Here is a 26,369-nt window from a genome sequence, read left to right as displayed (position 1 = left end):
TTCTGTTTAAATTTAGTTTTCAGTGTTCTGTTCCTGTTTCCTTTCTATCATCATGCCCCTCATTACAATCACCCACACATGACAGACGTCATTTAGTTGTTTCTGTTCGTGCAGCAGGTTCACTGTCAATGTGGATGTGAGTCCTGAGTTGTAAGTCCCTTCAGTTATAATATGCAGTTGTGACTCTAATTCAGTGATTCTTAATCCAGGTTTTGGGGATGTCTCGATGTGGTTCTGCACGTCTCTCTTATTTAACACACCTGATTGCCTGATTAACAGAGAGCTAGATGAGCTGAACTGAGTGAGTCAGAAAAAGGAGACATAAATGTGCAGATCGGGGTCCCCAGAACCAGGATTAAGAAGCACTAATAACTGAACTGTGTGTGAATGTAACTGTATTCAGCTTTCTAAAACACGTTTTAAAATCACTAATAACTGCACAATATCAGTCCTATAAAGCAGGGTTAACCAAACTGAGGTTTGTGAGATAACTACAGGGGGTTATGAGTTGATCAAAAGCTAATAATTAAATCATAAAAATATAAAAATAAAATAAATCATTTAAAAATAAAAACAAATGAAATGTTTAATTTGTTTATCTGCATGTCATGTGACCATTAGCAATAAAAACGTTGACAGCAAATCTGAATTCAACTTTAAAGAGCTCAAAGCATTTAAAGTGGCAGATGACAAAACTGCAGTGTAGAAATATAAACTGTACTGAGCTACAAATATTGTTTTAATGAGCATTAAACAGAATCTGAAGACTCACCTGAAACAGTCAGTGTAACAGCAGCACTGATGTCTGATCTCTGTGAGTCTGATCTCTCTCCTCTACAGCTGTATTCACCACTATTATCAGACACATCAGTTCTGAAACTGAACTCTGCTGTTCTTGTTGTTGTTCTGTATGTATCGTGAGGGTCTCCATCTTTAAACCAGCTGTATGTCCACTGAAAGTTTCCTCCTCTCTGTATGTCACATGTGAGAGTGACTGTCTCTCCTCTGAACACACGCTGATCTGGAGTCACCTTCACTACAGGTTTTGGTCTCGCTGTATTAATACACATATGAGTAAATATTGATGAAACAGCATCACAATATCATGATCACTGTTATTAACCTATAAGAAAAATACTGCACTGTTAAGACATTTCTGTAAGTTCTACATTTATTTACTGTATATTACCCAGTATAATACTGCAAATTCCCTTTACAGCAAATAACTGTGATTCCCTTTGCATCATTGGGATTTTCTGTGACGTCAAACACCACATACAGAGACGTACAGTATTTTTTGTTTTTATTATTGCTGTATACTACTGTATTTGCTGTAATTGCCTCTTTGGCGCCATTCCATTGAGGGTTTTAATTTTCTTCATTTCTTATATTTGGATTGTCAGGATTTGTCTTACAGAGTGTCTACAACGCCACAGAAACAGTGCGAGCGCTTGAAGTACTAGAAATATACCGGGGCATCAGTTTACTGTCCAGCATCAATTATAGATATTATCACTGATTTTAATGGGTTCTATATTGTCTTTTGTCACGTCGCACCGCGGGTTTTATCCGGGAATTGAACCCATGAGTGGAAGAGATCCGGGAAACATCTGCACTGTGAGTCGATGCACCTCATGAGAGAATAAGAAAGACCAGCAAGCAGGTAAACATGTATGTTTGTATGTCTGTGTGTTTTTTGTCAGTTTTTTTGCACACCAGTTTAACCTAGAAACATTTACTCGTCAACATGGCGGTAACATAAACTTTGTTGTTTCAATTAACAAACGACTTTGTCAGCTTATTGAATTACCAAATTAAAATTATTTTAACGAGCAACACTTATCTTATATTAACATTAAAACACACAAACAAAAAAAAAGGTAAATCTAAAATTCCATGAACAAAACTATAATGAACTAATGCAAAAACCAGAAAGGCGGCCATAAAAATTTGTTTAACCTAGCTAACATAGGATTTTATTTACTCAATAGGTTACTGGCCAACGTTAACTTACACCTGAACACAATTTCACATTAGTTAACTTAAAGGCAACTGCACTGAAGCATCAAGACAGACATGAGCTTATGCCAGCCACGCTGAGACTAATCATTCTAAAGAGAAGAACTTAATTATGATTTTGAGAGGTTTGTGTATTTCATATTGTTTTCATATGTCAGTTTACTGTAAATCTTAATTACAGTAACTTATTGGCAACAGTGTCAACCCCTTGAAATGTCTAACAGTGTGCATTACATTTAAGATTTGAATGACATAATAAATATTTGTTAAAATTGGTATAACATACAACATTGATATTCATATCCAGTCTAAATGCATGTTCTGTTGTATTCACATATCATACGATTGCAGACTGTACAATATTTCCATAATTTAAGAGTGTAAAAAGTGTGCTGAAATAAACGTGCAATGTAATGAGGTCATGTGACAGTTTGAGTCAGTATTGTTGTATAATGTGATTTGTTTCACGAAGAAATAGGCAGAATACAGTATATACTGAGCTGAATTTGGTAAGCAGTAAGAGTTTTCCATTCTGAACAAAACCACAGTTGCTCAATTGGACGTGATCATAGAGTGAGTTTAGGAGGTCAATGATATTCAACTCACCTGTCACAGAGAGATAAACAGAGCTTGATTGTGATGATTTTGGTCTCTCATCTCTCTGTCCTCTACACCAGTACAGATTCTGATCAGATGCAGTTACTCCTTTGATAGTGAGAGTGTCTCTGTTTACAGTGTAACGCTCAGACGTCTGTAACATTACACTGTCTGTGCCTTTATCCCACTCATATCTCCAGTTACTGTGAGACTCAATCACACACTTCAGATTGACTGTCTCTCCAGTGAATACAGGACTGTCTGGAGTCACAGTCAGTGTAGATCTGGGTAAATCTGTGAAGAAAGACAAAAACATAAACTGACTCAAACTGCTCTTTCAGGGAAATATATTTTGTAAATGTATTAATTCATTATGTTATGTCATATTTCATAATATTGGTTATGTTTTTTGTTTTATTTGTGTACTGTCATTAGTTTTCTCATTTCAGTTTTTTTGAGGAGGCTCTGAGGAGTCATGAAGGATCTCAGGATTCTCAATCCACATTATTTTTCTCGTAAGGGCACTCAGCCATTTGTAAGTTTAATGTGTCTGGCTTACGGTGTCGTTCGCTTCCATCTATTTTTAGCTACAAAACAGCTTGTGTTCCTGCTTGCAAACTGGTGTGTTCTACCATATTATTTTAACATATTATCTTAATTACGAACACACTTGTTTGTAGTGCAAACAGTTTTACCATTTACTGCACTTTGTTATTCTTCTGGTTATTTTCCTACAGCGGCTAATGAACCGGAAGTCTCGCACATTCACAGAAAACGGCTTACTTCCGCGTTGAAAAATAAGGTGGATAGCAACCTCTGTGTTTTGTATCAAGAGAGCGTCCATTATACATCTGTGTTATTATTTTGTTTGTTTTTTATTAATGTGTAATCATAATCATTGATAATTTCATTGTTCCATTTAATCAAATAATCAGTTATTCATTTTTATTATTCAGTATTTCACTTATTTCACACATGGAGATCCGTTCTAACAGACACATGCTCAGACAAACACCTAAATGTGGTGTTAGATCAGGAATGGACTTGAATAAGAGCCTCATGCAGAGAGCAATAGAGACACCAGAACAGAAATATTCATGATTCTGCTTAGTTAAAAATACAGAATTATATTAGACCCATATGATTTCACTCTGTCTCTCACTACATACATTTAAACTATTTTAATTACTGAATTGTATGATGTAATGAATTGCATTTTTTTAAATTAATTATCATTAATAAACAAGGAAGCTTGGATGTGTGACCTTCTGGATTCACCACATTTGATGAGCCATTACCATATTTCATGCTAAATTAAATCTGTCTAAACTTTCACTTTCATTGATCTACAGACGATACATACAGTAACTTTCTACAATACTTATTGTTGCATTTTTGCTTTGCTATATATTGTGACACAACATATTGTTGTACCCCTAGAAAGTCTCTCTGTAACAAAGTGGCTGGTGAGAAAGGTGGCCTATGTTTTGGAGCAGCACCTGGGTTTTGAAGATGCCTTATTGTGTATTCTTTTGCTGCTTATATTTTTTCCCAATTATTTTTCTGTTGCCTTAATATTCTTTGTGAGGATAAATCCAGAGAATACAACATAATGCACTGTAAAAAGTCATAAGACAGGAGAAATGGCTACATTTCAGCATCATTAAACTGTCTGTGTAAATGCATCTAAATGCCACATCAGCTGCTTCAGTTTCTTTCTGCAGTGGAAACATACATTTTGATGATATTGATTTAATTTGATTGGTAACAGCCCTATAGTGTCTTATTACAGTAACTGAAATTATTAATAAAATGTAAGAATTTGATATGAAAGATGATGCATACATTTAATAAGGTTAGGGGAAAATGACCTGGAAATTAATTTAAGTAATTTTTACTATGCAATAGTCAACTTGAATCATATAAAATGTAATTTCCCAACAAAATTGAAGTCAGTGAAAAAGCTTAGAGTTGTTAGTAATTTTGGAAAACCACTAGCCACAGTGGCTGCTGAGCAAAAGCATTAATATCAAGCCCTGCCTGTAATCATAGTGACAGAGACTAAAGTAAAAGTAAAGAGAGTGACTGTCTCTCCTCTGAACACACACTGATCTGATCTGGTGTAACATTCACTACAGGTTTTGCTCTCGATGTATTAATACACATATGAGTAAATATTGATTGAAACAGTATCATTACAGTATCATGATCACTGTTATGAACTCAAAATATCCTTATGAGAAAAATACTGCACTAAATTAAATATCTGGTTTGCTTGTAGTTGGTGTTGATTATTAAAAATATTTCCAATTATTGGTAACAACTAAATGAAACACTGATTTACGGTGGCCGAGAAGTGCTTATCCATCTGCGCCACTAGAGCTGATGTTTTCAGCTACTTTTAACTAAATGTGAATATACACTCCGTATTTTTTATTCCAGAGTAAGGGCAATTCATACAATACTTTTAAACTGAGCTACTTTAATACCATCTCCGAACTTTCTACCACGACTGCTGTTCTTCGGCTGGTTCTTTCTGTATAAGTTGATGATTGACAGATGTCTCGTCCAGTCAGCAGTGAGTAATCCCAAACCAATGGCGCTGTCTCAAACTATACCTACCTCTTCCGGTTTGTCTGATTTGTCGTTGTGTTTTCTGACTTGTTATTTTGTTTTCTAATTTGTCATTGTGTTTTCTGACTTGTTATAATGTTTTCTGAATTGTTGTTGTGCTTTCTGAATTGTTATTTTGTTTTTTAGACTTGCATTTGCATTTGTAATTTGTTATTTTGTTTTCAGAATTGTGATTTGTTTAGCACTTCTCAGCCACCGTACTGATTTGTATATTCAGTCAACATTTATGTTCTTTAATTCACATATTACACAATTTCACAGTGTACAACATTTACATAATTTAGGAGAATCATAAACTTTCAATAACATCAAATAGGATTATTTAGGAGGACAATGATATTAAACTCACCCGTCACTGAGAGATAAATATCAGAGCTTGATTGTGATGAGACTGATCTTCCATCTATGTGTCCTTTACAGCTGTACTGACCCTCATCAGATGATTTAGATTGTTTAATAGTGAGAGTGTTTCTGTTTCCAGTGTTACGCTCAGACAGTTTAGTGCTGTCTTTATACCACTCATATCTCCAGTCACTGTGATCAGGGTTTATCTCACACGTCAGATTGACTGTCTCTCCAGTGAATACAGGACTGTTTGGAGTCACAGTCAGTGAAGATGTGGGTAAATCTGTGAAGAAAGACAAAAAAACATGAAGTGACTGAAACAGCAGTTCAGAGGAAATAATTACTTTGCAAATGTGCTAAAAAACAATATAGTTTTTGTTGTTGTTGTTGTTGTTTCATAACCTTTGCGCTTTTCCTGGTCGAGTCGGAGTGAACTGTTGTGCTAATAGTCTCATGAACACTTAGTCGTGCACAGAGCCCAACAGCCAAGGTCAGGATATTCTTATAAAACGTTAAATTTCGATTTGTTTTCCACCAAACCCCTGAACACGTGGCGTATCCGAATACAGTGGCGCAAAACAGGGTGTTCGGTACATGCAGTGCATAGGGGCCGAAATCCTTCTGTAAAAAGCTTCTTTAATAAAACGTAATAAATAATCAAAAGCTTAGTTGTTAAAAATAATGTAATTAAACATTTTTATTTAACGGTTTTTAGCATTTTTAATGAGTTCAAAATGTATAATAAAGTGAGTAGGCTACATATCAACCCGTTACTGTCACTGACAGAGTCAGATGAATAGAGGAGAAAAAGCTCTGGGCGCAGAACAGAGAAGACAAGGAGAAAAGAACAATGCGTTAAAATAAGGACAGCAATATCCAAGTGAACTAACAGAAATGTAAGTTCTATAAAGTCATTCAACATTTAACGTTGTTGCTTATAAAAGGGCAAAGTGATTAACATTAATATCAGTTCATTTCTGAGTATCTCTATTGCTCAAAAAATACAAAAGTCACAATATGTTTGTGAATGGGTGTTTGATTTACATTTGAGAGGAACTGAGATTATTAACAAGGATACAAACAAGCCACCTTTCACCGAAAACTGCCATTTTTAATTCAAACTAGGCCATTTGTGTGATTCAAGTAGATCAAGTAGAGTTTTTTTTTTTTTTTTTTTAACTCTTGCTACTTCATACTTTGTATAAAACAATGCTGAACTTTGACAAAGAAGTGATTTTTAATTGTTATATTATATACGATTACGGAGTGGAAATAGTAAATGAGACAATGAATGATCCTCTGCTGCCATCTAGTGGTTATGAGTGGGAATATCATGACAGCCATTTCAATAGTATTTGTTTTTCTACCAGGTGACAGAAATCTTCCACTGAAGCATGGAACATTTTTTCTAGTTATCGCTATAAAGTCAAGTGACCATTAACCGATATTAGATTCGTTTTTTTTTAAAACGCTTGCTACTTCCTACTTCGTATAAAACAATGCTGAACTTTAACAAAGAAGTTATTTTTAAATGTGATATTATATACTATTACGGAGTGGAAATGGTAAATGAGACAATGAATGATCCTCTGCTGCCATCTAGTGGTTATAGTGGGAATATCATGACATTAATTTCAATAGTATTTGTATTTCTACCAGGTGACAGAAATCTTACACTGAGGCATGGCACGTTTTCCATGAATTATCTCTATAAGTAAAAATGGGGGGGATGCAGATGAAATTACCTAACTAAAAAGTGAGCAATATTACATGTGTTTGAAGAAAATTACTGTTAAAAAAAAAAATAAAATATTAGGGTCAGCCCTCAGGAGTTAAAGGGGATGATATACAACACACTTTTCTGTTTTCTGTTTTTATTTTTATTTTACTTTTCACCTTTTTTTCCTATGGTATTGAAGATGGGGGAGTGGGTTCGAACCTCTGTCACTTTTTTCACCCCTGATGAGTTTGTATATCCTTCCATACACAAGCTAGTTAATGGGCTTTTGGTCATTGACTTACAGAAAGTTGTCTGTGGGAGTTAGTGTCAGGGGCTAGAATACAGGGATCTTGCCTCAGTAAATGTGCAGTTGCGCCCCTGTCTGAATATAGTATGACACGCGCCGCATGGGAGCACTTCTGAGGTGTTTTCTCAGTTGTTTTCTCTCATCTCAGTTTTGTCATAATATGCTGCCACATTACTCCATTAAATTATCATATAAATATATATTCCAGGCTTATGAAATCCATACGAGCTGCCTTATGTGTTCATTGCCTGCCTGATCAGTAAAATGAGATCCAAGATTTGAGTGTGCACTGCTGAATAACTGCATCACATCACATTTATCTGTCCAGTGTGTTTCTGTTCACTAACAGGTTCACTGTCAATGTGGATGCGTGTCCTGAGTTATATATTCACTTCAGTTATAATATGCATGTGTCACTCTTATTAATAACTGAACTGTGCATGAATGTAACTTATTAATTTTTCTAAAACAAGTATTAAAGTCATTGATAACTGCACAGTATCTGTCTTATAAAGAAGGGTCTCTCAAACTGGGTTTTGTGAGTTAATGAAAATTGAATAATTAAATCAGAAAAAAAAAAAAACATTCAAATAAATATTTAAAAAATAAAAATAACCAAAATAAAACAGTAAAAAAAAAGATTAAAATAACAAAGTGACTCAAAAAAAAAAAAAACATTGTAAATGTGTTTACAACTTTCAATATGATTAGTCAAATTTAGGCTCATTTAGGAGGACAATGATATTAAACTCACCCGTCACTGAGAGAGAAACATCAGAGCTTGACTGTGATGAGACTGATCTTCCATCTATGTGTCCTTTACACGTGTACCGACCCTCATCAGATGTTTCAGATTGTTCAATAATGAGAGTGTTTACAGTGTTATGCTCAGACAGTTTAGTGCTGTCTTTATACCACTCATATCTCCAGTTACTGTGATCAGAGTTTATCACACACTTCAGACTCACTCTCTCTCCAGTGAATACAGGACTGTCTGGAGTCACAGTCAGTGTAGATGTGGGTAAAGCTGTGAAGAAAGACAAAAACATGAAGTTACTCAAACAGCTCTTTCAGTGGAAAAAATTACTTTGTAAATGTGTTATAAAACTATATAGTTTATACATTAATGCAGTTTCATGTTTTATTCATGCATTGCGATAAGTTTTCTCATCTCAGTTTATTTGAGGAGGCTCTGGCTCCGTCATGAAGCATCTCAGGATTCTCAATAGCAGCCTCTGTGTGTGTTGCTTCAAGAGAGCGACCATCCGTCTGTGTATTTTTTTTTAATTATGTATTACAATTAATAAACAAAGAATCTTGAATGTGTGATCTTCTGGATTCACCACATTTGATTTTCCATTACCATATTTCCATATCCATTTACCATTACCATATTAAATCCGTCTAAACTTTTATTTTGGTTGAACTATAGACGATACATACTGTCACATTTTTCTCTTGTGATATGTTATGACACAACATGTTGTTCCCCTTCAGTTATAATATGCAGTTGTGACTCTAATTCAGTGGTTCTTAATCCTGGTTTTGGGGATGTCTCGATGTGGTTCTGCACGTCTCTCTTATTGAACACACCTGATTACCTGATTAACAGAGAGCTAGATGAGCTGAACTGAGTGAGTCAGATAAAGGAGACATAAATGTGCAGATCGGGGTCCCCAGAGATCGGGGACCCCAGAACCAGGATTAAGAAGCACTAATAACTGAACTGTGTGTGAATGTAACTGTATTCAGCTTTCTAAAACACGTTTTAAAATAATAAATAACTGCACAATATCAGTCCTATAAAGCAGGGTTAACCAAACTGAGGTTTGTGAGAGAACCGCAGGGGGTTGATGAAAAGCTAATAATTAAATCATAAAAATACAAAAAATAAAATAAATCATTTAAAAATAAAAACAATCAAAATAAAACACAATAAAAAGATCAAATATTTAATTTGTTTATCTGCATGTCAAGTGACCATTAACCGATATTAGATTTGTTTTTTTGAAAACTCTTGCTACTTCCTACTTCGTATAAAACAATGCTGAACTTTGACAAAGAAGTTATTTTTAAATGTGATATTATATACTATTACGGAGTGGAAATGGTAAATGAGACAATGAATGATCCTCTGCTGCCATCTAGTGGTTATAGTGGGAATATCATGACATTAATTTCAATAGTATTTGTATTTCTACCAGGTGACAGAAATCTTACACTGAGGCATGGCACGTTTTCCATGAATTATCTCTATAAGTAAAAATGCTTGCTATTGTTGTTTAATTTTATGATTGTTTGGTTTCAAAACATATTTGCCTCCGTGAGAAAGAGAACATCTATATTTCAAGGTTTTTAACGTCACAGATTGATGTTGTTTAAAACAGTTCTGTCTCAGGGTCTGGTAAAGTGACTGGATGGAGATCCATTCTAACAGTCTCATGCTCAGACAAACACCTAAATGTGGTGTTAGATCAGGAATGGACTTGAATAAGAGCCTGATGCAGAGAGCAATAGAGACCCCAGAACAGAAATATTCATGATTCTGCTTAGTTAAAAATACAGAATTATATTAGACCCATATGATTTCACTCTGTCCCTCACTACATACATTTAAAATGTTTTAATTACTGAATTTTATAAAGTAATGTATTTTTTTAAATTATTAATTACAATTAATAAACAAAGAAGCTTTAGTGTGTGACCTTCTGGATTCACCACATTTGATGTGCCATTACCATATTTCATGCTAAATTAAATCTGTCTAAATTTTGGTTGAACTATAGACGATACATACTGTCACATTTTTCTCTTGTGATATGTTATGACACAACATGTTGTTCCCCTTCAGTTATAATATGCAGTTGTGACTCTAATTCAGTGGTTCTTAATCCTGGTTTTGGGGATGTCTCGATGTGGTTCTGCACGTCTCTCTTATTGAACACACCTGATTACCTGATTAACAGAGAGCTAGATGAGCTGAACTGAGTGAGTCAGATAAAGGAGACATAAATGTGCAGATCGGGGACCCCAGAACCAGGATTAAGAAGCACTAATAACTGAACTGTGTGTGAATGTAACTGTATTCAGCTTTCTAAAACACGTTTTAAAATCACTAATAACTGCACAATATCAGTCCTATAAAGCAGGGTTAACCAAACTGAGGTTTGTGAGAGAACCGCAGGGGGTTGATGAAAAGCTAATAATTAAATCATAAAAATACAAAAAATAAAATAAATCATTTAAAAATAAAAACAATCAAAATAAAACACAATAAAAAGATCAAATATTTAATTTGTTTATCTGCATGTCAAGTGACCATTAACCGATATTAGATTTGTTTTTTTGAAAACTCTTGCTACTTCCTACTTCGTATAAAACAATGCTGAACTTTGACAAAGAAGTTATTTTTAAATGTGATATTATATACTATTACGGAGTGGAAATGGTAAATGAGACAATGAATGATCCTCTGCTGCCATCTAGTGGTTATAGTGGGAATATCATGACATTAATTTCAATAGTATTTGTATTTCTACCAGGTGACAGAAATCTTACACTGAGGCATGGCACGTTTTCCATGAATTATCTCTATAAGTAAAAATGGGGGGGATGCAGATGAAATTACCTAACTAAAAAGTGAGCAATATTACATGTGTTTGAAGAAAATTACTTAAAAAATGCATCATACTGTCTGGGGTCAGCCCTCAGGAGTTAAAGAGGATGTTATACAACACACTTTTTTGTTTTTCTTTTCACTTTTCACCTTTTTTTCCTATGGTATTGAAGATGGGGGAGTGGGTTTGAACCTCTGTCACTTTTTTCACCCCTGATGAGTTTGTATATCCTTCCATACACAAGCTAGTTAATGAACTTTTGGTCATTGACTTACAGAAAGTTGTCTGTGGGAGTTAGTGTCAGGGGCTAGAATACAGGGATCTTGCCTCAGTAAATGTGCAGTTGCGCCCCTGTCTGAATATAGTATGACACGCGCCGCATGGGAGCATTTCTGTGGTGGGTTGCACCATTAAGGATTAAGCTTAAATCTAGATTAAATCGAGGTTTATCCAATAATTCAGTTGCAACAATCTTTAAACTTTGTTTAAAAATAAGCAGGTTTACATTTAAACCGAATCGTGCCAGTTGTTTTCTCTTTTCTCGGTTTTGTCATAATATGCTGCCACATTACTGCATTAACAGTATACAGCATTAGCACAACACAAAGATGAGTAAATGATGACTTAATTTTCATTTTTGGTTGAACTATCCCTTTAATGTCACAATTTACACACAATTGCAGCTTGTCTAATATTTACAATATAACTTAAGTAAATTTTCAGTATTATTAAGTTATCTTATGGTAATGTGAAACTTTCCACTATATCCAGAAAGAGTTAAATGTGTTAATGTCACTTTATAGTTTTTATTATTTATTTATTTATAAATGTTTTTGCTTTAGTTTGTGAATGATAGTCAGCTGTTGACCTGCTGATCAACAGCACTAGTAAAGTAAGTATTTTATAATTCTTCACAAACAGTAAGTATTTTAAAGGTGATCTAATGCCATTCAGACTTTTCTCAGACTGATGAGAAGCAGCTCACTGCAGGTGTAATGCTTTTTGTTTGGTCTGTATTTATAGCTGTTAAACAGTTCCTGTTCTGACCTGTATATGGGACTGTTTTCATTTGGCAGGTTTTAAAAGTACTGATAAGAAATTGGGAATTTATAACTTTTAGCTGACTGTTTTCAGTCTTTTATCTCTAACAAGCTTTCCAACCAAAATTATATAAATGAATAACACTAAGCGTAATTGATGCACAAGATCTGAATGGCACACAGTCCTTAATTACAGTGAAAACTGTTGCATTCAACTAGGTTGTTTTCCTATATTTCACTTTGAAAGTAAAATAAAATAAAATATAATAAAATAAAATGCATGAATCTCAGGAGTGACTTGGTGACTTACTTTTTTAACAGCACAAGAAAAGAGAACAAGTATGAACTCACTGGATGAGCTTGTCTTTATCATGTGTCATCTTCTCTGACATTTCAGAAATACCTCATAATTAAGCAAACAAAACTCACTGTCCAGAAGTCAATTCTGTAATACAGTGAACTATGATCTCTTGACATGATTGTCTGACTGAACTACTGAATGAACTTCGAATGAATGGCAGACTACAGAAGCAGCAGTGTTTGAGTAGCATAAGGACATTCACAAATAATTCTGTGTGAAGATGTATGACAGCAAAATATGAACATAAAACAGGGGTGTCCAAACTCGGTCCTAGAGGGCCGGTGTCCTGCAAAGTTTAGCTCCAACTTGCTTCAACACACCTGCCTGGAAGTTTCTAGTATGCTTATGGCAAGACTATGATTAGCTGATACGTGTTTAATTGGGAGGAGCAGGATTGGACACCCCTGACATAAAACATCAGTAAGACATAAATCAGGGGTCTCTAAACTCTGTCCTGGAGGGCCGGTGTCCAACAGAGTTTAGCTCCGACCCTAATTAAACACACTTGAACCAGCTAATCAAGGCCTTACTAGGTATACTTGAAACTTCCAGCCAGGTGTGTTGAGGCAAGTTGGAGCTAAACTCTGCAGGACGCCGGCCCTCCAGGACCGAGTTTGGAGACCCCTGACATAAATGTTGTTGGAGTAGTAGACAAATACTACAACACAATTCACATTTGTTCAATAAATTAAATCAAATTTGCTGCAGTCAGAAGTGTAAAGTATTTGAGTAAATAAATTACTGTACTTGAGTATCTTTTTGGATACTTAGTTTCAAAAATATTAGCAACTTTTACTCTCTACTTCACTACATTTTTGAATATGTATCTTCTCTTTACTCCACTACATTAGTAATGAGTGTTGCAGTTTTACATTACATTTTGCATGACATCTAGATTTTTCTGCAGCAGTTTATTATTGCTACAAAAGAAGTGATATCGCCAACTACAGGGCACTGAAAGTACTATAGCTTGTGTGTTTTGCCCTTACTCACCCAAACTAGTCAACAAGGCTACTTTATGTGAATGCGAGTTCCTTAGCAAGTAGTTGTGAGTCACAGGTGTTTTATATATGAGATGAGGACATGACTGCAGCGCTGCAATTCTGCCATTTAAGTTGAATCATGTGAAACTGAATATGCAAATTGTTGTCTCTGGGCCAATTTGATTGTCCAAACCAGAAAATAAAGAACAGTGTTTGTGGCCAAGATGTTAGATCCCTGTAATCTCAATGTGTTGCACTATCCGGGACAGAGGTGTAACGTATTGGAGTAAATGTAATTAGTTACTGTACTTGAGTATCTTTTTGGATACTTAGTTTCAAAAATATTAGCAACTTTTACTCTCTACTTCACTACATTTTTGAATATGTATCTTCTCTTTACTCCACTACATTTGTAATGAGTGTTGCCGTTTTACATTACATTTTGCATGACATCTAGATTTTTCTGCAGCAGTTTATTATTGCTACAAAAGAAGTGATATCGCCAACTACAGGGCACTGAAAGTACTATAGCTTGTGTGTTTTGCCCTTACTCACCCAAACTAGTCAACAAGGCTACTTTATGTGAATGCGAGTTCCTTAGCAAGTAGTTGTGAGTCACAGGTGTTTTATATATGAGATGAGGACATGACTGCAGCCGGCAATGAGGCCCAAACCAGCACAGCCAGTGCAAGAAGGCTTTGACTTTTTAATTTTATTTGCAATTTTTGTGCAATTTTGAGGTGTTCAATTTTATTTGAAGTGTTCACTGGCATGTCTCTTTACTAATGCACCTTTGAGCCTATTTAGTATAAGTAAAATACTTAAGCACTGTTAAAATCAAATACTCTAAGACTTTTACTTGTTGTTTTGGAATTGGTGACTTGCAATTTTTAATGGAGTAATTTTCACTGGAAGGTATCTGAACTTTTACTGAAGTATGGTTTTCATGTACTCTTTACACCTCTGTAGTGCTGCACAGTACCTTGAAAGGTTTCAGAATCTGTTTCACCTTGAGCGATTCCAGAAACGAGTGTTTCACCTTGAGCGTTTGCAGAAACGGTTGTTTCACCTTGAGCGATTCCAGAAACGGTTGTTTCACCTTGAGCGTTTCCAGAAACGAGTGTTTCACCTTGAGCGTTTCCAGAAACGGTTGTTTCACCTTGACTGAGTTCAGAGTAGATGAGGGACATAAGCACTAAAAGCAGAAGAAAAACAGATATGCATTTCCATTGATTAAACACAATGCAGATCACACACTGAAACAAGTCTAGAGTTTATTCTACATCAGTCACACACAACGACGTCCCATGACTCTGAGAGTCTATTTACTGATGGATTCACTTCTGCTCAGACGATAGAGAAGCAGTTTGAACCACTGACGTTCAGAACCGTGTTTGTTTCTTAAGCTTTGTGTTAGTTTGCCTCTATGTTGCTCCATCTTTTTGCTTTTCTATTAGTATAACTATTCATGTTCTACCAATTTTGTATTGTTCCTTCTGTTTGTTTCTCCTGATTGTGTATGCTACGTTTGTAAAACATGAAAGATGTTATTAGAATATATAAATAATATATAGAATTATTCACTTTTCATGCCACTAAAAATCCACTTTTTGTTTTAAGGCACTCGCATACACGTTACAACCAAATATTAACATAAATGTGATTGATGTTTCACACCACTGATTCTTCACTGGAACAAAACAAACTACAGACTCAAATTATGTCAAAGTGTTTGAGATACACTCAGCTTCACTTCCTGGTTGCCGTTGACACCATTGACTCAACAAATGCTGTGTCCCAATGTGCCAACTTATACTACGCCTTTATGTACTCTTTCGGTGAGGAAAAAGTACACACTTTTGAGTTTGTAGTAGAAGAGTAGGAAAGCTTTGGGACCAATAGGTAAGCCCCTCCCCTCGAACGCAGATGAGCCAATGGCAGTTGAGTATCAGCTGCACGGGGACCAGAACTCAGACATCTTTAGGTTTCAGTGCCATAGAGAAAAGGAAAGGGTCTGAATACTTAGGACCATGTTATATTTCAGTTTTTCTTTTTTAATAAATCTGCAAAGATGTCAACAATTCTGTGTTTTTCTGTCAATATGGGGTGCTGTGTGTACATTAATGAGGAAAAAAAATTAACTTAAATGATTTTAGCAAATGGCTGCAATATAACAAAGAGTGAAAAATTTAAGGGGGTCTGAATACTTTCCGTACCCACTGTATATTGATGCACCGGATGTTGTGAATGCGCTCAGGACAGTTGGACATTGCGGTGGAACAGAGGTAAACAATGACATAAATACTGTTCAGTTTCTTGCACAGATCGATCGTTTCGTGTCGTAAGACCTCAATGTATCGTCACGAGCCGCAGGGTTTAATTTGGTTTTGTCTGTGTACGTTTTTTTTTTTTTTTTACTCTCAAAGCCGTGATTCCCATCCACTTCCATTGTAAGACTGATAGACTGCAACGGTTTGAGTTAAAAATCTTTGTTTGTGTTCTACTGAAGAAACAAAGTCACCTCCATCTTGGATGTCCTGTGGGTAAGCAGATAAACATCAAATTTTCATTTTTGGGTGAACTATCCCTTTAATCTTACCCTGTGGTGCATGAATACAGGATGTTGTCATCTGCGATCCCGCTTGCATTGTGATCTGTAAACCCTCGCTTCCAAATTAATCTTGTTACCCACATATTTATTTAATTTATTTTATATATCCCTCAATGGCATATTTAAGTCCTATTTTGAATGGTGGTCCTTCTGTGTCCAAAATTTATCAAAAACATCTTAGGACAAGGTTTTCACACTGACAGCTGTTATTGTAAGACAGTTAGCAACTTTTGTTTGTCCAAGTTTGCAACAGTAACTAAGGGGGGCGGGGCTTACCGATAGGTCAATTATTGTTATCAACTGATATGAACAATTTTATTGTGATTTTTTATTTATTTATTTATTTTATCCATATCACCCAGCCCTACTACTACATGAACACACACAGCGTCCATATTTCAGCTCAACAACAAAAATTGATATTTTGCAAACTTAATTCAAACTGGAAGTCTGATCAAACGTTGAAGAAAGGTCTCTTGTGGTTGATAATTATTATACATTGTGCATTTCAGTATATGTAGTCAGTCATTCTATGGAGGAACTTCTGTTCACAGTCCATCTCAGGCATCGTAGGCTGAAATTCTGTACACACTTTACATGTAAACTGCAGACATAGTGAGGGTCGTACAGTTGTGTGCTGTGCTGAACCAAACCCCTCAATCTCAGGTGATGAACACAATGGCCAAGTATATACTGCAGCTAAATTCAGTTCAGAATGCAGTTGTCAGTTCTGTAAATAACCAAACTTTGTGTTCAGCACTGAATTAGAGTGATAGAGGCATATGTAAATTGATAGCAGCGTACAATGTTTAAAAGCTTCATCTCAACAATGAATGTCACTCTGATGATGGCACATATTTCGTCCTATTTGTGCCTGGAAATTTTAACTTCATAAGGTTACAGATTACCTTTCTAAAAAAATGTAAACAATTTCTCAGTAATTAGAGTAATAGTTTGCCCCAAAAAATTAAACATGTCATAATTTACTCACACTCATATTTTTACGAACCTGTATTACTTTCTTCCCTAGAACACGATGGCATTATTTAAGATGGTGCTTTTGAAGAAAAAATAGACAGGCAGGGCAACATGGTAATTAACAGAAAAAAAAGATGAGAACGTGCATCCTTTCTGTTACCAATAAAAAACGTTTGTCCCACAGACAGAACTTTGGGAGAAGCTAAGATTCTTACAAGGGTTAAGATATTTTGAAGACTGACAAACATCCCTGTTGAAGACCTGCTTTATTCAATAAATTCTTATCCCAACAAGAACTCAGATCAAGCTTACTTATTATGTATTAGAGAAATCTAATATATTGATGAGCCACCCAAACAACTGCTCAGCCAAATACAGAAAAATCTAACAAGTTCGAAAGCTGTCACTGGGGCGGTACCTTTTCAAGAGGTACACTTGTCTACCTTTTAGTTACTAATAAGTACTTTTAAGGTACCAATATGGACCCTTTAGGTACAAAGGTGTACCTTTTAAAAAGGTACCACCCCAGTGACAGCTTTCGAACCTTTATGCGTATTAGCATGAATGTACACAACAGCGCAACGATGGAAGATTTTCGCTTAATAATAGAGGCATTTACAGTGTTGTTCCCGTATGCCTTCAGAACACTTCAGAATATGGGACGATTTGCATGGGATTATTTTATGACATGTATTGGATCCTTAAAAAAACCCAAAAACAATTCACTACCATTAAATGGCCAAGAGCAAGTCTGATTGATTGATTGATTTATTGATTTGTTTGTAATTTCTTGTTTTGTCATCAGCAAAAAATAAGGTATTTCAGCTTTGGAACAACATCAGGTTTACTAATTATTCACTGAAGTTAGCTACACTATCCCATGGACAAGTTGAGAAGAGGTAAATAAACTACAAACTATGAGAGAGAGGAACAGCAAAATAAGGGCTACAAAAGCACATACTTGTTGTGTAGAGGCCCAATACGTGGAATTGCCTCCAAATCTCTAATGCTGCCCCTGCATCCACTAAAAAGGACGTTGAGACCAATTGGTTAAAAATAAATGAAAAGTGTCTCAGAAAAGAGAACTTAGTTCTGAGAAAAGCTTGAGCATCATTTCTATTGTGTTTAATGCAATGAAATTCAGTCATTTGAAAGTGTGATTTAAGTGTCCAAAAACATTTTTTGGGCCACTATATGGACAATTGATTTTCAATAAGAGAGGCAGAGAGAATGAAACGTGATAGAGAAACTTGCATGTTTGGTCACTGTTCTCAAACTCTCTGCGCCTCTGATGGAGAGTCTATTTAAAGATATAATATCATACAACACCAAACTCATAATAACACAAATACATCTGACTTAATTGTCCTGCATAAAATAAGAAAAACGAGTTTCACAACAAAACAAAGTGAAAGCACATGTCCATCTTTCACATGCAGCACAGATGAATACATGTTCTCTCAAACTCTGTATCTGATCCACACGTAACATATCATCACATTAATCTGAACAAGAAAGAAAACAATAAGCACTGAGACCTTCCTACACACAGCACAACCATTATTTTATCTTCAGCTTAATACATTGTATTAAAAGCAGGGGGAAAATTTTTTAAAATACTTACAGAGTGTACATTCCAAGGGTTCCGCCAGAAGTGGGCACTCATGCAACATAATCAATGACGTACATCCGAGTAAACGAGACGGAGGGAAGTATGCGAGTAAAGGGCATAAAAAAATGGACAGGAACGCAGCCTTGGTCCTATAAAGCCCTTGGTAGTAAGTGGTTCCTTAAAGCACTATTAGCTCAAGGATTCCTTGAAGCACTGCTGTGAAGAACCATTTCTGGGTTCTTTAAAATAACATTAAATATATGGTTCTCTAAAGAACTTTAGAGTAAAAGGTTCTTTTGGGAGCTTAAAAGGGTTCTCCTATGGCATCAAGCTGAAAACCCATTTTTGGTTCGGCCATGGCGGCCATTTTAGTCTGCAAGACCCACAGGCGTAATTTTCGGGTGAAATGGGTTGGACTTGTCCCCACCACTTTTTCCGAGGGTCGATATTGTCCCCACCGCTTTTCAAAACATCTTGCGGCACGGATGTACCTAATACAAATGAATCATCTCCAGTTGACTAGAAGAGTATTGATTTTGTTCATTTGACAAGCAGCGATTTTGAGCTGGAATGTGTTGTTTCTGAAATTGTGCCGAGTGCTCGTTGCCGCTGTGATAAGGGAACAGTGTTATATCAGCGCTTGTGCACGTCTTCACATAGACGAGCGCTTCAATTAATGCTAAACGCTAAACTAGGGTGACCATACGTGCCATTTTCCCAGGACGCGTCCTGGGAAAATGGCACGTATGGTCACCCTACGCTAAACGCTATTGCAGAGACTCTCTATTCATACCGGTAAACACACAAAGCAAAATACACACAAACGTATCCCAGTTCTTGATATGCAATCACTGATGAGCAATGAGCATCTTTGGATTTAATGAGAAAAAAAATGTAAACAATAAAGGCGATTCAAACCCAGAACCTCTGACACACCTAACAAAAATTTTACCAGTAGACCAGGGAACGTGTTAAATTCTTGCGGAGCAGAAGTGAAAAATCTTGGGAATAACAATATTGTACAGTTGAAATTTTAATGTTGAAACTATCACATTAAACTTGACTTCAATGCAGAGGTGTAAAGTGTACAATACTTGAGTAAAAGTACAGAAACCTCACAGTGAAAATTCCTCCACTACAAGTTACAAGTCACCAATTCCAAAACTGGGAATAACAATATTGTACAGTTGAAATTTTAATGTTGAAACTATCACATTAAACTTGACTTCAATGCAGAGGTGTAAAGTGTACAATACTTGAGTAAAAGTACAGAAACCTCACAGTGAAAATTCCTCCACTACAAGTTACAAGTCACCAATTCCAAAACAACTTGAGTAAAATTCTTAGAGTATCTGATTTTAACAGTACTTAAGTATTTTACTTATAATAAATGTAGGCTCAAAGATGCACTAGTCAGAGACACATGCCAGTGAACAACTTTTATGTTGTAGAGAAGATCCGAAAAACAGGCAGAGTCCAGGATCTATGTGCAGGTATTTAATGGAAAAACTAGAACAAACAATAAACCAAAAACCACAGGGAACAAAGAACAGAATGACAGGCAAACAGACAACAATTACATTCAACAACTCATAATGAACTTCTTCTTCTTCTTCCAGGTGTTTTTCACGGTTGGCAACTCAACTTAATAGATGGTAGCCCAAAATTTGAAGTCACCCAGTATCAGAGTGCAAAACCCTGCTACTGTAAGTTAAAGCCTTTGGGTTAAAGTCTTCCTGGAAACAAAACAAAACAAAGAGCAGAACTGTGACAACGCCTTGAATGTGTAAAGCCACATGTGATGAGACAGCAACAGCTTCACAATACTTAGAAATCTGCAGAAAATAGGAAAGACTCAAACAAGCAGATGGGTCCACAAGACTCGCCATCTCAGCAAAAAAAAACAAACAAAAAAACATGATGTTTGCAATTCATCCTGCAGCCATAAAGCATGGAAACACATGAGAAGCAGTGACCGGAGATGAAGAGCAGCTAAACCAACAGGTGTGTCGCATACTTCAAGCTGTCCAAAACAACTTCTGAATGTTTTGGTCTCTAAATAAAATTCAGTACCTCTACTCAATGTGTACAGTGTTTTTATTCCGCCAAACAATTTGACCACGTTGGTTTTGTTCCAACGTGGTCAACGTGGTTTTTTGGACTTCCAATTCTGAAGTCCAAAAAATTGCACCCATCCATTATAAAAGAAGTCCACACTGCTCCAGTGGGATAATAAAGGCCTTCTGAAGCGAAGTAATGAGTTTGTGTAAGAAAAATATCCATATTTACACCTTTATAAACTTTAATCTCTAGCTTCCGATAACTGTCATTCGCGCATTCACGAGAGAGTGGCGTCCAGCGGATGATGTAGGAAGTAGGCGTAGCATAAGTTCTGGTGAGAATATGCAAGTCTCGCGAGAAACAAGTTTTGTTTACAGCAAAGGAAAACCAGTGTCCTCTTGGCTTATACTGAAATCCTACGACATTTTTCTTTACAAATCCTCGTTTTGTACTACTAATTCGTGACCGGTGTTTTGTTTTGCTCTCTCCTCTGCGCTTCCACGTTCGTCACTTCCACGTTCGTCACTGCGTTTGCCTACGTCCTACGTCAACCGCTGGACGCCACTCTCTCGTGAACGCACGTACGACAGTTAGCGGAAGCTAGAGATTAAGGTTTATAAAGTTGTAACTATAGATATTTTTCTTACACAAACGCTTCACTTCGCTTCAGAAGGCCTTTATTAACCACCCAGAGCCGTGTGGACTTCTTTTATAAGATTATATTGATGGGTGCAATTTTTGGACTTCAAATTTTGGGCTACCATCCACTCCCATTATAAAGCATGGATTAGCCTAGACATTATTTAATATAACTCCAATTGCATTCGTCTGAAAGAAGAAAGTCATATACACCTAGGATGGCTTGAGGGTGAGTAAATCATGGGGTAATTTTCATATTTGGGTAAACTATCCCTTTAAGATCCTTAGCTGAGGCCAAGATGGGCTATAAAAATCACAGTTTTTTGCACAATATGTAATTCATGTGCAGTGTAAAATGTTGTTGTAACTACTGCCTCTTTAAAAATATATTATAAATACTGTCATTCATCTTTTATTAGCAATATGTGTTTGTACTAGACGTCCATTCCTCCCCTGTCATGTACTTTGATGAACACGTGGGGCGCTGGAGCCAAAAACCTGAAATGTGTTGCGGGCACACGTCACCAGTAGATGTCGCTGGTGACCGGTGTTTTGTTTTGCTCTCTCCTCTGCGCTTCCACGTTCGTCACTTCCGCCTTAGTCACCGCATTTGTCTACGTCCTACGTCATCCGCTGGATGCCACTCTCTCGTGAACGTGCGTATGACAGTTAGCGGAAGCTAGAGATTAAGGTTTATAAAGTTGTAAATATGGATATTTTTCTTATACAAACGCATCGCGTCAGAAGGCCTTTATTCACCCCCCGGAGCCATGTGGACATCATTTATAATGGATGGGTGCAATTTTTTGGACTTCAAATTTTGGGCTACCATCCACTCCCATTATAAAGCATGGATTAGCCTGGACATTATTTAATATAACTCCAATTGCATTCGTCTGAAAGAAGAAAGTCATATACACCTAGGATGGCTTGAGGGTGAGTAAATCATGGGGTAATTTTCATTTTTGGGTGAACTATCCCTTTAATAGACTGTGTACTTTCCCAGATGTTTACCCTAACAAATGCTCAATTGTCATGTTTTGTTCACCAATTTGTGCCTTTAACTCTGCCCTGTCCTCCTCATACCTTTTGCAGTCTAGTAGTGCGTGTTCCACTGTCTCTTGTACATTGCAGTGGGTGAATAGTCCAGTGGGATGTTTTCCTATTCTATGTAGTGTTGAATTTAAACCAGCATGACCTATTCTAAGCCGTGAGACTAACATCTCTTCCCCTGGGCTTCTTGCCTTCCTCATGTTAGTGGATACTTGTTTCTGTATGTTGTATAAATGGCATCCTGTGTCAGCTATATGTCCCAATATTCCTGCCATCTTTTGAGTGAGTGTTTCTTTATGATGGTCTTGATCTCTGCCCTACTTAATGGTATTTGTATATCTACTATTTCATGTTTTATAGAACGTTTTGCTAGATTATCCACAATCTCATTTCCTTCCACCCCTACATGGGCAGGAACCCAAAGAAAGGAGACGTCCATCCCCCAATTATAGAGTGTGAGAAGCTCATAAGGAACTAAAAAAACACTAGGGCTATATATACACCGGGGTCTAACAAGCTTAACAACATAACAAGACTCACCAGGGGAGACTAATCAAGGGGAACCAATGAACAAACGAACTACAAACTGAATACAGACACCACAGGAGACAGGAAGTGACATAAAAGTCCAAGAGAAGACACAAAGAATATGTAACAAAAACAAGAAAGAGTTGATTTGTAACTTAATGAATTTCATAATCATTGATGTCGTTATACATCTATCCCAGATTAATGTACCATAAATGATTAGGTCATAACACACTGCTATAAGCAGTATTTATGTTTACACTAGCATGACAAAAGCCTGCAAAATCAAAACTTTGTTAATTGTCTATTATTTGAATATACACAAATAAATATACACACAAAGATATATAAACTATATAAACTTAACCATTTATATAGGGAAATTTATGTATTTGTTTGTTTGTTTTTATTTTAATAATAGAGAAATGTAAACTCACCCAGTATCAGAGTGCAAAACCCTGCTACTATATGTTAAAGGCGTTGGGTTAAAGTCTTCCTGGAAACAAAACAAAACAAAGAGCAGAACTGTGACAACGCCTTGAATGTGTAAAGCCACATGTGATGAGACAGCAACAGCTTCACAATACTTAGAACTCTGCAGAAAATAGGAAAGACTCAAACAAGCAGATGGGTCCACAAGACTCGCCATCTCACAGCAAGAAAAAACATGATGTTTGCAATTCATCCTGCAGCCATAATGCATGGAAACACATGAAGCTGCAGTGACCGGAGATGAAGAGCAGCTAAACCAACAGGTGTCGCATGCTTCAAGCTGCCCAAAACAACTTCTGAATGTTTTGGTCTCTAATAGTAATAAATAGTAGAGACTCAATGTGTACAGTGTTTTTATTCCGCCAAACAATTTTACCACGTTGGTTTTGTTCCAAATATGAGTGTAAAAAACACGAGCTCATGCAGGAGCACAGACACTGAGCCAGGGCTGTCCAAACTCGGTCCTGAAGGGCCACTGTCCTGCAGAGTTTAGCTCTAACCCTAATTAAACACACCTGCCTGGTATGCCTAGTAAGACCTTGGCTGTGTCCGAAACTGCCCCAATAGCCTTAAATAGGGCACTGTTTGAGGGGACAGCCATTTGTGTCCGAAACCATAGTGAATGTTATCAAGTGCACTCTTCCAATCCCATAATGCACCGCAATAATGAGTGTACAACCGGTGTAATACCCATAATGCACTGTGAGGGTTGCGCACCAAATTAATTCCTGCGTCTGACCACAAGATGGCATCCAGAGCGGAATCTTACAGATGTAAGATTCTTTATCATTTATTATTTAATTGTTAAATTAAGATTTATATGCATTAGTTTTCATGACAGGTTACAAACAAATCATTTTGTTACTACTGGAGCTTGCCAGTTGCCTAAATAATTACCACAGGGTCTGATCTAGATGTGGAAAAGTTCATCCGGCTGAGAAGAATCACTTGTTCACTGGCAAAAGAAACGCTGCTCAGCGTGGATGGGAGTAAGTCTGTTATCTGATATTATTTAGTATTTTAGGCAGTGAAATCAGTTTATAACAACAATCACAAACGGTGATGATTAAGTAATTTTTTTTAAGTTTTAATAAAATAAAAAAAGCTTTATTGTTTTTCTCAGTCAGTCACAAAAGCGCTTAGAAGCTCAAGAAATGTAGGTCTAGCTAAATTACAATTTTATTTCTATGACACGATAAAGTTAAACAGAGCAACAATAAATAACAAAATGATATAGAGTTATATGAAAGAATAGTTTATGTTATGGACAGATATTTTATATATAACAAATAAAATATTTATTTTGACGATTTTTTATTTATTTATTTATTTTATGTGCTGGTTTTTCGAAAGATATCCACCATTGGCATCCAAATTTCCATTTGTCAACACGCAAGTTAAAATTTTGTTTTTGAACAGTTTAGCCAAAATGCTACTTTCAAGTAGGACAGTGAGTGCTGCTATAAAATGTCATGTCCATACGAAACTGATAGAATGAATTATGGAAGAGGATATATTTGTATTATGCTTACAACACTTACTTTTACTGTTTGCATCTTTATTCAGTCTTGAAATTAATGGAAGCAGTTGTGGCCTAATGGTTAGAGAGTCAGACTTGTAACCCGAAGGTTGTGAGTTTGAGTCTCAGGTCCGGCAGGAATTGTCGGTAGGGGCAGTGAATGTACAGCACTCTCTTCTACCCCTCAATACCACGACTGAGGTGAGACCCTTGAGCAAGGCACAGATGTGCATAGCAATATGGCTGCCCACTGCTCTGGGTGTGTGTGTGTTCACTACTCACTGCTGTGTGTGTGCACTTGGATTGGTTAAAGGGCTGAATTTGTGAACTTTTTATGTTTCAGAGCTGTCCTTCAAGAGATGGGTCTCGCTGACAAAGTCAGCCCAGAGAAGGCAGGGAAAATGTGGGGGGAAAAAATATAACGTGTGTCTTGAATTAGTTCCAAAAATATAATTCATGCATTGTCATTTTTACTACATCCAGTGGCTTTCAAGCTCCAAAGCTCCTTTTGTGCATGCTAATATGTAAAGATGTGTCATGTCAGCTTTAATTTCAAAAGTATAGTTCATATTTATACAATATATCATCACAGTTGTTATGGACTAATTTTATAATGAATTAATGAATAAATTAATGAAAGAGGCATTCATATAGCGCTTTGTTGTGTATTGCTGTACACCGAAATTGCTTTACAATAATCATGAGGGGGTCTCTCCTCTCCTGCCATGGCGGAATTTGCAAGAACAAAGACTGAATGCTTCTCCAGAGAGGAAAGGTTCTGCTCGTGTGCAAGGTTAAAGCGCGTGAGCAGACCATCTACGGGGCACAATAATAATCTTTTACATTGTAATCCTTTTTATTTTTAAAAAAACATCTGTTTTGGTTCTGATTAGTTTGTTTATCGCGCTGAAATCATGCGTTAAACCATATGAGTTTAAACTTCTGATATACGGTTTTCTGAGAACACACATCCGAAGCACACGGACAGAAAGCGGCTGTCACAGCATGTGAGCACTAAACTAAGTTCTCATTCACACAAAAACAGTTGGTAATGTCAGTGAAGGTAAACAGCTGGGAAATAAATTGCTCGTTTATTTTAGATCTGTGTGGCAGCAGCAATATACAGTAAATAAATCAATAAATGCACTGCTCTCTTTTCTCCTCTGAGGCTGGGACTGTAAATAGTGTTATGTGCTCGTCTGTGCAGTCAAAGGCAGAACAGTTAGCATGTTTTGCTCAAACTTTCGCCATGG

At 36.4% G+C, this 26,369-nt stretch overlaps 1 protein-coding gene across 1 annotated transcript in view; it reads right to left on the bottom strand.

Moving 5' to 3' along the window:
- Positions 1-772: 772 nt before the first annotated feature.
- The window catches only part of LOC107745504 (B-cell receptor CD22-like), a gene marked incomplete at its 3' end in the record, with an annotated part of 96,290 nt that continues 70,693 nt past the window's right edge, over positions 773-26,369 (bottom strand). Inside the window, exons 9-10 of the mRNA XM_016559392.1 lie at positions 2,626-2,910; positions 773-1,054 (exon numbers count right to left, since the gene is read on the bottom strand). Coding sequence (XP_016414878.1) covers positions 773-1,054; positions 2,626-2,910 — 567 coding nt within the window. The remainder of the gene's footprint in view (positions 1,055-2,625; positions 2,911-26,369) is intronic.

This window comes from Sinocyclocheilus rhinocerous, unplaced genomic scaffold, assembly GCF_001515625.1.
Source record: "Sinocyclocheilus rhinocerous isolate Xijiao unplaced genomic scaffold, SAMN03320098_v1.1 scaffold3851, whole genome shotgun sequence".
NCBI classification, from domain to species: Eukaryota; Metazoa; Chordata; class Actinopteri; order Cypriniformes; family Cyprinidae; genus Sinocyclocheilus; species Sinocyclocheilus rhinocerous.
Note: the sequence above shows the minus strand (reverse complement) of the source record. Positions and strands in the feature narration are given on the sequence as shown.